Raw genomic sequence first — 16,964 nt, 5'->3', positions numbered from 1 at the left:
ATGTTTTCAGTAAGGTGGTGTAAGATGAAAACAACAGCACAGGGACTTTGGAATTACTTTGTTATGTCATTTATTTGTTCAAATTGAGTAACTCAGTTTATAGTGCTGAAATTATAAAAACTGGTGAATCCAAATATAACTGCTTAAATTTCTTAATACATCTTACACATCATCTTAAACATTCTTACCGCAAAAACATCATCTGTACTTTCACACAGGTACAAATAACAATGATTGATGACCTAGTGTAATATGAGTGACACTTAACCACTACACATCCGATATCCGAGTCTTAGGAAGTATTGAGTACAAAATCAGCATGTTCAATTATTACTCCTTTGCAGCATTTTGTTAAGACTGAATCAGAAATATACTGAAATGCTGGAAGGTGAAATGTCAGCTGTCCGTACGTGGCGCAGACATCTGAGGAGCAGCTCATTAGCTGTGTGCTGATCGTCACTGAGGTGATGCTGAACACTGATTCTAGGAACAAATGATGCTCTGGTTACGGTATGTTCAAGATTCCAGAAAAAGAGCCATGGTCATTAAAACACTGCAGATACTTAATTAAAGAAAAAAAGTTGCATAAAATAATTGTGTACTCCATGAGTTACGGGAAAGTAAGTGTATTAATAAAGTATGAAAGTACCATGCACGCAACCTACAAACTCGCAGTTTCGCACTCTGTACACACCTGCTATACAGCCACACACACTTCATTCTGTGCAGATCAGCCACATATACACACGCTGTACTATAAACTTTATTCTCTACATTCCTGCTACATACATGCACACTCTCACACACTGTGCCTTGTACTTATCTGTCACACACACACTCGCACGCAAACATCCCACGTGCTGTGTACCTGCTGTGCACGCTTCCCCGAAGCAGACAGTCTCCCAGAGAGACGAGCTCTGATCGCAGACCTGAAATGTCGCCTCAGCTCTCGGGGACCATTGCGACTTTAAAAACGACGTGGCGGTGCAGCCCTGTGAGAACAACATGACAACAGTCGGAACTGCAGAACAGACAACCTTAGAGAAACGTTAAAATAATAACAGGCCAGACCAGTGCCACCTGCTGGATAACACGCCTGTACCGCTGCAATTTAAAAAGCAGCTGCAGAGCTGTCCTTCATTTCGGAACGACAACAGCATGTGAAAGTTCTAATAATCTTTAGTCTGACATTTACAGAAAATGCCACTAAAACATCCGTCAGAATTTCATTTTCCCAAAAAAATGGAAATTAGACGCCTGAATTATGACAGGGCGGCAAGTAGTTCTCCAAACACACTTTTGGAATTGTAATTACTTTGAGTGCCGTTCACCTACTGTAAATGTTAACATTCAAGTGGGTGTTACTTCGACAAGTCTCCAGCAATCACCCTAAGTGATCCTTAAAAAAGCCATATGGCTCATAAGTTACTACGGTTTCAAAGTATACCTTGGAAACCTAAGAAAGGCAATCCAGCCCATGCCAGTCTTTGTGAAGCGATATGTAAAATAAAAATCCACCTAAAATGTTTAATTGTAATATATAATGAAGGTGCTGCATGTATTGAAAAGTACTGATTGCTAACTGTTTCATTAAGAAAAAGTCACTTTCGGTAACATGTATTCAATTTGTAAGCCATGTATGTTTACGGATATAAGTACCAAAATCTCCGCCTTTTCCCCTGCTCCTTACAGCAAACTTGTACCCAGGCAAGGAGAGATCAGAAAGGAAGGATCTGAGGGTCAGAAATGCAAAGTGGTTTACAGCCATATTCACCTCCGGGGCTCATCAATGGCAGAGGTGATGTCTAGCAGGAAAGGAGACCACCAGAGCCCAGTGATCCAACACACACACATACAAAACACACTGCTGAAAACAGTCCTCCTGGATCTTTTCGTTAAACTGCACGAAAAACACAAAGCGTTGCATGAACTTGTCTGTAATTATTTCTCAGTCAAATCCAAGAACAGAAGGAAAGACCATGGCATCATTTCAGCAGTCAGTGCAACAAGCAGTCTTCCTCACATAATAATCCAGCTCCTTGTGTATTACGATGTACGTTCTGTAAGTCGCCTTGGACAAAGACAATGGTTAAATATATTACTTCCGCAGAATCATACGTACAGTTGCATACATAATATCGTGACTAAAACTTCATTTACATTGGTAAATATTTTAGCTTTTGCCATTATTCAGATTTGATGCTAATGTGCTTCCATCTGTCTGTTATACATGATCTCCAATGCTCTGTGGAGAATTTCCCAACACCACAGCAGGCACGTTAGGCCTGATGCAAATGTGGCATGTTGTATGTGCTTAGCATCCTACCCTTTCTCCAGTTTGAAGTCCTTCTTGGCTGGTTTCCTCTGTGTCTCTGTTTTGGGCCAGAATATTTTGGCGATGGCAAGTGAGGCGGGTGCAGGCATCGCTGAGTCGGTTAGCAGGGGGGACGCTGGGATCTGTGTGGAAAATGCACTTGGCGGTGGGGGGAGGGGAGTCATCTGGCAGAACCATTTCCATAAAAAAAGTTATCCTTTATTTTGCTGGCTGAAAAAGAAGGGGGAAAAAAAAAAAAAAAAAAAAATCACACTGATATTACAACCTTACTTTCCTTAGACTGAGATGAAATCATCGAGTCACGGACTGTGAGGTTTCTTCAGGCAAAATGTAACCCTCCCATGAAGGAACCTGCAATGGTTGTCAAAGCTGCCATCATAACAGCATTAATCTCCCCTTGTTGCACGCTTGGACACTTCAGATTTGGAGTCGGGATTTAAACTAGAAAGAATAATTTACGTTCAACATAGTTTTCAAAAGCATATTTATCAGTGAATTTATTCAGGGTAAAGAGTAGAGCAATACAAATTATCCCTGTTTGGTTTTCCACCTGCTTACAACCATTGCAGGTGTAGATTTTTAGATGTGACATGCATGAGGACACTGACCTAAAAACAGATTTAGTAATAAAATACCTACGTAACTATTCTGAAAATGTTAAACTAATTATGTCAGCGAATGGTTCATCACAATTGTATTATTTTGGTAACACTTTTATGCCATGCCCAGTGCAGTTTCCACTGTTGCATTGAGACTGTCGAACTCCACGGTGATGGAGGGACTTTCTGGACACAGCATGGTACGAAGCCCAAGTAGTAGAGCATCAAGATGACCATGCTGGAAAAGTGCACAGCAAACAGCATCGACCAAAAAGAACATCTTCACCCTCAGAAAGGCCCAGAGCTCAGGCTAAGGCAGCAGAACATCTCTTGGCCTCCCACAAAGCCTACCTTCAATGCCAAGAAATGGTCTCCAAATGTGTCATTGAACAAACTGTGAGTCAGCATCTGTGTAGGCCAGGAATACCTCAGGGATGTTAGAGTAGGAGATGTTTTTGCCTTTCCTGTCCTTCTGGTTCCACACAAAGGGCCAACAGTATGGTTTTTGTTTTTCTTCCGCTTTCCTTCTCAGTCATCCAAAGTTTCAAAGACAACCATGGGTCGGGAGTAGAATGTCAAACTTCAGCCCATGTTCCAGAGCACCTTTTGGCCAGTCAGATGGAGTTCAACCTTAAGAAACTTCATTCTCTAGAATCATAAACTGATTATATATTTTGAACCCTTAAAAATCATTCTAATGAATAAATATAATAAATAAAGAGATCTGGCATGTTTAAATTTCCCAAGCAGAAAAAAATTGCAGGGCAGAATCATTCTGTTAAATATTTATCTTGGGTTCTGCTAATCACCATAATAAATAGATGTATTACAGGTTGTTTTTTTAAGCTGTACTCATTGACGCTTCATTACTAGACTGTCCAAAGTATGGTCCACAGACACTATGACCCTCCACTGCTGAGCAACCTTGCAGAACTGACCCAAACTGCAACGTTGATATGTACCGTTTCCAGTGCCTACAGAACAATGGCATCCACAAAAAAAGCAGTGGCCGGTTTCTACTGCGGTGCCACTGAGAGTATCCTGATTGGAGGCATTACGGAGCGGTTTGGTAGTGCCACCCAAAAGGACAAATGCACCCTCGAGAGAGCAGTTAGAGAAGCCAAATGCATTACTGGAACAGAACTGCCGTTAACAGAGCACCTCGACACAGCGCAATGCAGGAGTAAGGCGCACACTGTTCTCAAAGACTCACATCACCCTGCTCACAGTCTGTTCACCTGGCAAGACTCCTAATGCAACTATCGATGTTGCGGGGCTGAGAGCATCATGACCCAAAGGAGCAGGCTTATAAAGAGCTTTTTTCTTCAGGATAGTGGGTCTCATCGCCAAAGACATGCAGGCCAGCACAACAACAACAAAAAAAACCTGAATATCTCTACACCCACATTTATTGCCTCTTAAAAACACTCTGTGCAATTACTGTTCCCTGCTGTGTGCAGTCTGAAATCTCAAAATGGTATGTGCAATAACTGTTCCTGGTTATGTGCAATCCTTCTCCCACAATTCATTCTTAATTTGTGTAGTTTGATTAAGTATATGCTGTACTGTGTATAGTTAATGGTCATGCATCTACAGCCTGTGCACTTTCTGCTCTTCCTTGTGATGTTTACTGTTCTGGCTCTGAGAAGCTGTGTGGGATTTCCAGTGCACTGAATGTGTACAAGGCAATAAAGCTTCTTGACTGGAGACCTACCCTGAAGAGGACCATCAGTGCGTGAGATGAAATGTGATCACCCCTAAAGAGAAAGCAGCTGCTCAGTGCTTCTTCTGACAGTGTCACATCAGCCAGGCAACACAGGAATACACTCATCCTTTCATCAACCATGACAGTTATGCCTTTGAACATTACTTGCTATGGTATGGTAACAGTTTTATTGACGGCAACATTATATAGATTAATGGTGAGGTTGGTAAATAATGATTACTGACTATTGAAAGTATTACAGAGTAGGCAGCTGGGGCAGCTAGTAGCATGATGGTTAGAGCTCTTGCCTTTGGGCCTACAGGTCACAAGTTTAAATCTCCCCTCTAGCTGTAGTACTTTTCAGCAAGCTACTTTCCCTAAATTATTCTAGTAAAATAAAGCAGCTGGTTAAATAATTGGAGTCAGATTAACATCATAAGTTGCTTTGGAGAGAAGTATCAGATAAATGAATAAAGGTAGACAAAATACTCTGAAATGACTTGATTTTCATAGTTATTTCATCAAAATCTAACTATCTCATCCAAAACTGCTGCTGCACATCTTTCCTCCTCACCAGTCACAAGGCAACATGAACCCGATCCTCATACTAACATCTCAGCCAGGAGGCAGATGGGTGCCAGCTTGAGGACGAAGCGCACCGAGGCTTGCCGGAAGTTCAGCTCGCAAGCTAAAATCACCATGGCGATGTAGCCTTAGACAGCCAGGCAAAGACAAAAAACGGAAAGGACATCTGAGGAGAACCAAAGCCAGTTTCCGCACCCTTCGTAGCACTACTAATACACCTAACAGAGAACTGCTCTGAATATTACATGTTGCTTTATTTCCTGGACCGCTGCTCTCATCATACAACTGTTCATCCAGCTCCTCATTCAGGGATCATCTGTTCTAAAACAGCTCGGTTGACAAATGGGTCGCTGCGGGTATTTACATGTACTTTTTTTACCTGGTGCTTTTCTCTAAAATTGCTCACGATGCGAAGACATTCACAATGATTTACCTCCAGGTACCTTGCCTAACCCTACTACAGCAGGAGGTGGGATTGGAATCTGCGTCTTTTCAATGCGAGGCAGCAGTTCTAACTGCTACACCACCCGCTGGCCCTAAAGCGAAAAACAAATTATACACTGGAAATTGAAAGAAATGACATACATCACAAACACTTCAAAAACAGGTGGACTTCGAGATAGTGTCATTCCACTCTATTTTCCTCCTTCGAAAAACCTAGTAAAAAATGGTCAGATCAGATGGAGATGTCACTTGGTAACTACTCGCCTTGTCAACTATCCACCATGTAGAACGCACAAGCACCGGTGACTCAGCGGAACCAAAAAATAACCCTTGCGCTCAGTTTGCTTTAAAAGACGTATAACTTTTTCTTCCTGAACTTCTATTTGATTAAAATAAAGGAGTCACCTCCCCCTCCTGTGCCCCCGCTCCCCAGGGCCGCTCCAGGGGCACCGCGAAAACGAACTGCTGCAGCGCCCCCTGCTGCCTCATCTCGCACATTGACGATAATCGCTCTCACTAATCGGCATATCAAGATGAATTACTATAGTCTTCTGTTAAACAGTTTTTTTTTTTAAATGTATTCCATAAATGAAATAAAACAACAATGGTAAGATGTTCACGCTACAAGAAAACACAGAAGGGAAAATTCCTTCCCTGACAGTCCAGTTTGTCTCTAGTAGTCTAGAGAGCGGAAAAGAACGAGAACTTTCCAAAATGGTCACACGACACACGTACTGTCTCTTTCTTACACATCCAGTCTCTTCGTCCTCTTTCTCGCTTACGTGGTGCTGTTTAGTTCTTTTTTTGTGTCATCATGCCACCGCTTAGAGTAAAACCCCGTAAAGTGCCACTGACTGACTGTAGATGTGTTCGTCAGAACTGCTACGACGACAGCGCTATATTAAGACTGCAGTCATTTAGTTTTTTTAAACATGGTAAATTACGATTAATTCCTCAGGAGTAAACTGACAGAGCGCTAGTGAAAGAGTGTTAAAGAAGGTAGCGCAAATTGAGGTTGTGTGTGTGTGTGTGTGTGTAAGCACTGTTTTCGCTGGTTTGGCACAAAAAACACGATTAGCCATTCTTGTAAACATATTTGCTTCCAGAATTACCAGCTGAAACATTAATACACTGACAGATCAGATGTAGTCCAGTTAGTTTATGAAAATGCCATCACAAGGTGCTGGTTTGTGTAGGGAAACATTCCACAAAAGACGAATAATGTCGACATTCGCTGGTTGATTTCCGGGTAGGAACCGTTCAGTACGTCTCATACGTAACTGTACACTGTCAAACATTTCACTTTAATACAAGTTTATTCGCCTGACTACATTGAAATGGTTGTTAATTCAATACTACTGAAAACCACAACGCTGACCAGGACAAAGAGAAAGGAACAATAGAAAATACGCTGCAGTGCGTGCACAAACATCTAATTGAGTTCCAATTAATCACCAATCAATCATGTCATCTAGCTACTGGTTACACACAGGAACTGTAAACACTGTGTTACTGAGTCGAATTAAGGCAGTCCCACACAGATAGAATGATATTCAAACAAAGTGGAAGACAGCTGATGGTGTAGTTGTTAGCGCTGCTGCCTTTGGACCTAATGGTCACAGGTTTAAATCTAACCTCTGGGGTGTAGTACCCTTGAGTGAGATTCTTACCCTAAATTGCTCTGGTAAAATTACCCAGCTGTACAAATGGATAAGTAGTTCTCAGTTAATTAACACTGTAAACTGCTTTGGAGAAAAACCGTCAGATGAATGAATGTGAACAATTTGCATTTTGATAAAAAAAAAAAAAAAAGTTGCAAAATGACCAGGAGCAGGAGGTGGAATTCTACATGAAGAAAGAACCCTCAAGTTCTTTGAGTTTGGACAGATGTGCAAATCTATCCTCCAACTTTGTGATCCAGAACTTCCAATAACAGTTATTAAATTTGCTATTTAGGAAGGCCAGGGAAGGCATTTTAGCTCATCTTGGTGTTCATGAGACCATTTTTGTATGTTTACCAATGTGTCTGGAGATACTATAATCTTGGAATGTGAGAACATTATGCAGAAACCATTAAACGCATCTGGTTGCCTAAAATGCCTTCATATTCATGGAGCGTTACATGATCAGGCACGGCGATCATCAGATAAAAGGACTTCCATGAGATATCTGTCCATAACATCACAGATCCTTCACCATGTTTTACAGTTGATAACAGCTGATGTAAAGTTGAAAGGCATTAACTTGTCCAGATAGTCAAAGAGAGACTATCAAGCCATATGACCTTTCCACTGCTCAGTACTCTTCATTATTCCAAGGTTGTGTCCACGCTACTTCAGGTCATGCATTCTTGCAGATTAGCTTTGGACTGAAGCTGTTTTCAAACGGCAAACCTACCATCAGCTGTGTAAACTTCAGAATGCAAAATATTTGCAATTAAGCTCTTTCAGACAGTGAAAATTTTCCTTGTTTGGCATATGCTGGCATGATTTTTGACACTCATTTTGTCGCATTAAATCATTCTGGACTTTTTGTGACCGATACACCTGCAGTTCCACCACCAGCTTTAAGCCTCTTTCCACCTCTGTTGCCCTGGAAATACACACACACACACACACACACACACACACACACACACACACACACACACATTTTCAGAACCGCTTGTCCCTTACGGGGTCACGGGGAACCGGAGCCTACCCGGTAACACAGGGCGGAAGGCCAGAGAGGGAGGGTACACACCCAGGACGGGACGCCAGTCCGCCGCAAGGCACCCCAAGCAGGACTTGAACCCCAGACCTACTGGAGAGCAGGACTGTGGTCCAACCCACTGCGCCACCGCATCCCCCATGCCCTGGAAATACCCTAATTTAATTTACTGGCTGACAGCTTGCTTTTACGCTGGACAAAAAATTCAGTGAACTTAATCTGACTTGCCCAAATCTGCCTTTGTAATTGAGCTTTGTTTACTGTCCCTCAAAATCTGCATGGGGACACTGATGATAACACTCAGACTACCATTACACCTCTCTATGGGGACACTGATGATTACCCCAAGATTACTCCGCCTTTTCATGGGGAAATTGAAGCGATTTCATCTTTTACAGTTCAGAACGGGTTTAGTACATGCCAGAATGCTGTCCTAAATTTAATTTTAGAATATTATTTTTGGTAAAATGTCTCGGAAAAAATTGTATAATTTTTTTATTATTAGTACTACTACACTACTACTAATAATAATAGTAATAATAACAGTAATAACAGCAGCCTTGTTACTTTAATTGCAAAACACGCTGGAAATTGTCTGATCTGTAAAAATGTTCTGTTGAAATCATGTTCAGGAAAAATTGCACCTAATTTTTTAAAGAAACTCAATTCTTACTTGAATTCAATATATAATCACCAAACTCAGTCCAGACAGGAAATATGATGATACAGTAATAACAGATACTCCTCCTCCCTCTCATCTTCCTCCTCAGCCCATTTCCATCTATTTAAGCAGATACTTTTCTCTAAAGCAGCTTCCAATGGATACTATGTAGTGTTATGAGCCCACACCCCTTATTCACCGCGGTGACTTACACTGCTAGATACACTGCTTACACTGGGTCACTCATCCATACATCAGTGGAACACACTCTCTCTGTCACTCACACACTATGGGTGAACCTGAACAGCAGATCTTTAGACTGTGGGAGGACACAGGCAGAAAATGTAAACTCCACACAGGCCAAGTTAGGGGTCGAACCCACATCTTCTCACACCACCCAGGGGCTGTAAGACAGCAGCACTACTTACTGTGCCACCCCTCCCATACCTCTTCTCAGCCCCTTCACATATCCCTACCATGCCATGCTTCAGCTCCTCCTACTATCCCTACTGCAGTGACTGACTCAGCACCTGCAGCTTTGACTGTAACGTGGTGCAGATGACCCAGCACCTGTCACACAGCTTCACAGTATTGGTGATTCAACTTAACAGGAGAAGTATTCACCTTAAAAATGAGGATCTGAGAGATACTATGAGAGGTCCTTTACAAACTCATACTGCGTTTGCTAATTATCGATGTACTTACCTATCTACTACATCCTTCTTCATGTAGTGTTTCCATTTTAGGCTGAGCTTTGGGCTTTATTGTATAGCAAGTGAGGTCTTAAATTAAAAGCTTTTTAAATTACTCTTTAATTTAGCCCACAATTTCCTATAACAGTTAATAATATATACGTAACTCCTACAAATAAATGAATTAAAAAAACATTTTAGTTAGCTAAGTAATACCCAATGAATTCCTTCCTTCTTTTGTCAGATTTTGTTATCCTTTGTTTAGCTAGACAAATAATGAACAAAATGCAACATTTTATTAGCAAAAATGCACCTGTGACCATTTTATATCCTCACTATAAAGTGTATCTCTCAACACAAATTACATTTAAAAGAACAGACAATTAAAGTGATTCATCCAATGAACAACCCATTCAAGTCTTAATAAAATGCAAAGCAGTAAAGACAAAAACCAGTATAAATGGGTGTGAACCCAGAGCAAGACAAGCAAAACACACACACACACAATGTCTACAACCACTTGTCCCAAGTGGGGTCGCAGCAAACTGGAGCCCAACCCAGAAGCACAGGTCACAAGGCTGGATGGGGGAGGTGACACACCTTGGCCAGGACAGTGGTCTGCTGCAAGGCACCCCTCACCAGGGCTCGAACCCCAGACCCGCCACACAGCAGGCCCCGGCCAAACCTGCTGCACCGCTGCACCCCCCAGACAAGGAACACACACACACTTTCTGAACCGCTTGTCCCATATGGGGTCACGGGGAACCGGAGCCTACCCGGCAACACAGGGCGCAAGGCTGGAGGGGGAAGGGGACACACCCAGGACGGGATGCCAGTCCGTCGCAAGGTACCCCAAGAAGGACTCGAACCCCAGACCCACCGGAAAGCAGGGCCGTGGTCCAACCCACTGCGCCACCGCACCCCCTCCCAGACAAGGAACAGCCCACGTCAATTTTGAAAGATAAGTTTTTGGAAAAAAAAAGTGACCCTGTGCAAACTGATCTTTCTCCCATTTGAAAGGTTTTTTTTTAAGTTTTAATATATAAAGGGTTTTCCTGTGCAGTTACTTGTGAAATGACTCAACAACTTGCCTCACATACACAGCTGGCCAGTTATAATGCCAGGTCAGGAAACAAGCAAGTTCTCCAGCTGCAGCAAGCTACAATGAAATATAAACTAGCAAATATTACAAAAATCTGGATTTTTAGTGTAGCTTGTCAAGAATTTATTGATATCCAAACTATCTCCACTAGAAATGCACTGTATTTATAAACATATGTATTGTTACACAAACACTGGATTGGCTCCCTTTCTCTGTGCTTATTTTAAAAATGCCTGACATACTGTTGTTTTTTGTTCCTTTTTTCTGCCAGTGGCTGTAAAATTTGCCATATTTCGACAGTTCACCAAGGGCATGCTATAAAGTCATTCCCCCTCCTGTGGCGGGTCAGAATCTCACATGGAACCAAATGTATTTCGGATTCATGTGTATCATCTTTGGACCTTTCCTTGAAAATTGTTTTCATTTTGGCTTTGTAATTTTATCATCTGAAACTTGTTCACTTTTCTTTTGGATCTTATAGTCATGCATTTTTCCACATTCCCTTTCAATCCTTTGCTCCCCCGTTACAATATACCCCCAAGCCACACTTCAAATTGCCTGATCTCGCCATTCATGTCTCCTGCAGCAAGTTACCCTGCAAGTCATATTAGTCATATTAGGGGTCCAGATCTGGAGTCTGTGATTGGATACAAAACAGGACTCTAGACTTAAAGAAGAAAACAAACTCCATGGACAATAAACTGAAACCAGTTTTGCTGACTTCATAAATTCTGTTAACATGTTACATTCAATATTTCAATAAAGCAAGTGGTAATTACAAAGGACTTACGGGGGTCGGGCGACATGCAGCTCCTATTGTTTCATCCTTGCTGTTCCTGGATAATCCAGCCACGAGCACATTACTAACTGAACTGTGATGACACTGCTCCAGCTGATGTACATTTATTAAATGGAACTGTATGGTATGAAGCTATTCTTCATGCGCTCAAAGAGGAGGACCTGTTGAACTAACACAACCCATGAGTCACATTCATGACAAACAACTAACAACCACACATCTCTACGCAAGTCAATGAGTAAATGCTTTTGACAGCACGGGCACTTCTCATTTACAAAGCTCATTATTGCAGTGTGTGTGTAAATTAGACACATGATGACAACACATCACTGACCTGCTTTTTAAAGTTCTTACATTTACATTTATTGATTTAGCAGGTGTTTTTCTCCAAAGCGACGTACATCTCCGAGAACAATACAAAAAGTGCACTATATCAACAGAAGAAGAGATTTGGATGGAGACACGTGATTCTTGTGTACAGTCAATTTGTCATATTCCACCATATAAATCAGTGTACATTATGAGAGTAGCTGCATAAAGGCTTTTCCATTATTAAACAAACTGTTATCAAAAGCAATTAAACATAAACACACATCATCTGAACCGCTTGTCCCATACAGGGTCACGGGGAGCCAGAGCCTAACCTGGCAACACAGGAGGGGGAGAGGACACACCCAGGATGGGATGCCAGTCTGTTACAAGGCACCCTAAGCGGGACTTGAACCCCAGACCCACTAGAGAGCAAGACCCGGTCCAACCCACTGCGCCACCATGCCCCCGAAACATAAACACCTACACGTTTATCATGCACTTAAGAGATCATGGGAAAAGTGAGTTCAGAAGAGGTGAGTTCTGAGACCTTCTTAAATGTAGAAGGAGATTCAGCAGTTCTGGGGGGGGGGTCATTTCACCATATTGGAGCCAGAACCAAAAACATTTGTGCTTTTGATTTGGGACCTTTTGTGCATGGGACCATCAAGTGGGCTAAGGTGGAGGAGCGTAGCAGTCTGGTTAGGGTATAGCGATTGATCAGGTCTTGTAGATGTCGGGGAGCAGATCTGTTGATGGTTTTGTAGGCCGTAACCAGAGTCTTGAATTTGATCCGGGCAGCTATAGGAAGCCAGTGCAGACAGACAAGAAGGGGTGATACATGGGAACGCTTCGGCAAGTCAAACACTCCTACAACTCCTACAGCAGCTAGATGACTGATGGCAGAGGTCGGAAAGCCAGACAGGAGAGAGTTGCAGTAGTCCAGGCAGGATATCACAATGACCTGGACCAGGAGAGTTCTAATTGTAAGACGGGGCAAAGCAGTATTAAAGTTTACTGAAAACGGTGTTCATAATAAGTGAGGAGATCTGTTTGGAGCCGTCCTTACCTCACAACTGACCGTGCCCAACTACTTGTCCAGGCCATGGTGGTCAAAATAACTTTAACTTAAGAATCACACGTCTGCAGCTATGCCTGCCTTTCTCCTAATGTAACACACAAACTGTATTCTTTGAGATGTACATCGCTTTGGAGAAAAGCATCTGCTAAATGAATAAACGCAAATGTAAATGCGATAAATATGAAGTTAACGTGGGTACAAGTAGGTTGCACAGTGATTACAGTTACAAGAGACATCTTGCAAGCTGGCAGACCTCGGTGTAGGTTGCTGGTTCGAATCCCACTCCTGCTGTAATACTTTGCTCAAGTACGTGTCATGAATTTACATAATAAAAACCCGCTGTGTACCCAACGCACTAAGTCGCCTTGGATAACACAGGTGCCCGATGAACAGACCGAGGCGCCCTTCGAGCGCACAGGAGTTGCAGGTGCGTGAGGCGCCACTAGGTGGCAGAGTTCGTTCATCGCGTCGCCCTCCGCTCCTTCAGACGCTGCGGTAACGCTGTCTGGGGGCACTAATGAAACGACCAGTTCCCAGAAAATGCATCCCCCTCACCCTTTGGCAAGCGGCACCGCTGTAATCGACAGGGGCACTTTATTTTCCCAGTGAGGCCGTGCGGTTTGCCAGTTACTCAGCAAGAGCCCACGGATAAACCCGCGTTCGAGAAAACGCCACGGGGAACAGACAGGAATCATGTGGCGCACGGACGAGAATTGGAAGCGAAATGACGAGATCTGGAGCGAAAACACAATTATCAGTTACACTGTCAATACAGTTGTGCAAGTAAATGATAAATGGTATATCCTGCTGTCTCTCAGGATATGAGTTAACGCACCGTCCGCGTGTCCGTCCCACAGACACGACGAGGACAGAGAGAGAGAGACAGGTGTGAGAAAAATTGTGTCACAACACTAACTTGTTTGGGCTTTTTTCTCCCATTGTTTAAATTTATTCACTAAACATGTAATAAATCTCACAGCCGGTGCTTCAGCTGTTCTCTTTTATTTAAATTTAAAAGCGACACTTTGGGCATCTTCCCCCCGGATAATATTTGTTTTTCGTGGATTCAGCTCCTCGCCGCGTGCGTCAGTACGTACGTCACACAGCAGCGCTGAAGCGCGCGCGCGCGAGCGGGAGAGAGAGACACAGAGAGCGGGTCGGGGGCGAGCGTGTCCGCGCACGACACCACACGAGTGTGCTGGGTTCTCTGGTGGGATTTGGTGACTGCTAACCGCATCTGTAATGGGTGCGGTAATACACATTGACAAGGATGTGCTTTTCACACACAGTGTGCTGCTCGTAACGTGGACAACAGGGTGGCGGACTGAGTCCGCTTCAAATTATTAACCACTGCCCCCCCCCACCCCTCCTCACTCACTGAAAGAAAAATTAATAAAAAATAAATAAAAATCTTGCTTCCACTTTCCGTTGTGCTCTGAACGACTACGTACATGCTTATCGCGCGTCACCCATCCGCGAATTAACCTCGCCATATCTCAGCGCCAGTGTGTGCGCGCGCGCCCTCGTTCGTGGATGACAGATCGATCCTGTTTGTCGCGTGACAGCCACGCACCTTGCTCTGAATTTGCATCACCGAGGGCTGTCGGGAAACGAGAGAAACTCTCCCCGCGGACACCTTCAACGATATCAGCGTTATCGCAATTAAAACAATGACTTAACGCTCCGCTCTCGCGACGCCGGTGCGGGATCAGCGGTGACTGGTACCCGTGCATCGCTACGCACGCGCTTGAGTCACTGCATCACCTCTCTCTCTCTCTCTCTCTCTCTCTCTCTCTCTCACTCACACATACACGCACTTGAGCATCTGCCTTGTTTTACACACATACACAGACCAGCGCTGCAACACAGCAAGAGGTACAGCAGCGTTTCATACGGCAGTGAGAATTAGCAGCCGGACTCCGCTCCTCTTGGGGGGGAGGGGGGGGGTAGAGAGAGAGAGAGAGAGAGAGAGAGAGAGAGAGAGAAAAAAAAGAGAGAGAGAGAGAGAGAGAGAGAGGGGGAGGGAGGAGGGGGGAGAAGGAGCGCCTGTCACACACTTTACAGTCTAAGTGTGATGCTGTGTGACTGGTTTTCTGTGGAGACAGCGGGCAACACGATTCCAGCAGCTCCCTTCTCGCGCCGAAGAAGGGCTCCTCACGTGCATTTGCGGCTGCTGCATTCCCGACACACGGTCCACGGGATTTCCGAGGGAATTAGGATCACTTAGGCAGTCCTGGATTGGGCACCGAGGGATCTGCGATGATCTCCGTCTGGAGGCGGCATGGCATGGCTCCGTGGGGGCTCTGCTGCCTTTTCCTCGCGCTTTGGAGGCTCGGCGGCGCGTGCCCCGCGTTCTGCTCGTGCAGCAGCGCGAGGATTTCGTGCGTGGGCCAAGAGCGAGGAGGAATCGTCGCTTTTCCCGTTATGCAGCCCGCGAGTGACATGGAGAACATCACAGAAATGTGAGTGCGATACATTACATGGGCTTTGAATGAAACGCTTTCGACAGCGCACACCCGCGCCTCGCTCTACGCGACGAATAAAGCAGCTACAATTTGAATTTCTTGTACTGAAATCGCAGCTCAAAAACTAATTAAGAGCAATATTTACGGATGGTCGCTTTTGAGTCATTTCTCGGGCTCACTATAAATAGGCGCAATCATACAGATCAAAGTGTAGCAGTCGTTCCTGTTTGTATCCATAACAACGGATTACGATTTACGTGTAACATTTAGCAATTAACACAAGTCTTGATAATAAACGTGACGTTGTCTTATTTTAAATATACCTTGGCTTGGATTCAACAGAAATATAGAGTCAGAAGGAATACAGTGCGGATTGTAAATGACCCTTCGGTTATGTTTTGAGGTACATGGTCTGTATTGATCTTTAAATGTTGGTATTTCACACATCAGGGGGGGAGATTGATGCTGCGAGGTGACGGCTCTCGACTGTTCGACCAGCCTGCGCGGAATAAATAAATAAATAAATAAACGCAACGTTACAAAAAAAAAAAAAATACAAATCGCAATTATTTATTTTTGAGGTTGAGACCTTCGCACCCATGGCCCATGTGGATCCATAGGATCACATGTAGGAGGCATGGCTCCGTGTGCTGTGATGCGGGTTCGAACGGGAGCCTAGTGTGTGGGGCGCTCAAGGTGAGGATCGCTGAGGATCGATCGCTGGCTTTTGGGCTTTTGGCGCAGGGCACCGACAGTCTCTCGAAAAGGCGACGTCAAGTAAGCGGGAGCCCGAACACGCAGCAGCGCGACACACACATCACACGACACACCCGCTCAGCAGCACCACCTGTGATTTTTGTTTTACCCTGAAACCGTTTTTATCGGTAATAAAAATGCACGACAAAAGCAGAGCAAGTTGGATAGAGCCGGTGCTGTGAAACCGGACTGCGGAATCGATGATGATCACAGTGTTGACCGTGTAGATCTGCGCGCACCGCGGAAACGGGGAGGTGATGCCGCTCAGCCGGAGGACGCACACGCACACGCACGCACACGCACGCACACTCACACGCGCGCGCCTTCCGAGAGCCTTCAGAGGTGTCGCGCGCAGACGGCGACACCGTTTGTGTCTGATGTGGCGTCACGTCCAACGCCGCGGCTCAGACTGCGATTACATAATAAAACCGATCATGTGATCGAATGTCTCCTTCCGTCGCGTGTCCATCCGCCACAGATCGCGGGCAGCGAGCGAGCGGTTTCGTCGGCTGCGGGTTCGCCTGTGTTTCGTGTGTGACAGTCACCTCCAATTTTCAATAATCGCGCTCTCCTGACACCGAGACGTAACTCAGATACTGCATGGCGGACAGGGGCCAGCAGGGTGGAGGACAGTGGAGACCGAAATCTGCTGTACATCGCACGGGGACTCGACACTTGACACCCCCCTGACCCTGTGCACGGACCCCCACTGACTCATCTTT

General features: G+C 44.4%; 1 protein-coding gene and 1 long non-coding RNA gene across 3 annotated transcripts in view; one reads left to right on the top strand and one right to left on the bottom strand.

Annotated features, from left to right (window-relative positions):
* Positions 1–388: 388 nt before the first annotated feature.
* LOC108938534 (uncharacterized) lies at positions 389–14,781 on the bottom strand. Its single transcript, XR_001966424.2, has 4 exons — positions 14,595–14,781; positions 2,327–2,545; positions 869–992; positions 389–483 (listed from the first exon to the last, which is right to left on the bottom strand). It is a non-coding gene; the product is annotated as an uncharacterized LOC108938534 (long non-coding RNA).
* Positions 14,782–15,007: 226 nt separating this feature from the next.
* The window catches only part of ntrk2a (neurotrophic tyrosine kinase, receptor, type 2a), a 51,903-nt gene continuing 49,946 nt past the window's right edge, over positions 15,008–16,964 (top strand). For both annotated transcript variants that reach the window (XM_018759436.2, XM_018759435.2), the window contains exon 1: positions 15,008–15,483. In XM_018759436.2, the coding sequence (XP_018614952.1) occupies positions 15,281–15,483 (203 nt within the window). In that variant the 5' untranslated portion in view covers positions 15,008–15,280. The remainder of the gene's footprint in view (positions 15,484–16,964) is intronic.

This window comes from Scleropages formosus, chromosome 17, assembly GCF_900964775.1.
Source record: "Scleropages formosus chromosome 17, fSclFor1.1, whole genome shotgun sequence".
NCBI classification, from domain to species: domain Eukaryota; kingdom Metazoa; phylum Chordata; class Actinopteri; order Osteoglossiformes; family Osteoglossidae; genus Scleropages; species Scleropages formosus.
Note: the sequence above shows the minus strand (reverse complement) of the source record. Positions and strands in the feature narration are given on the sequence as shown.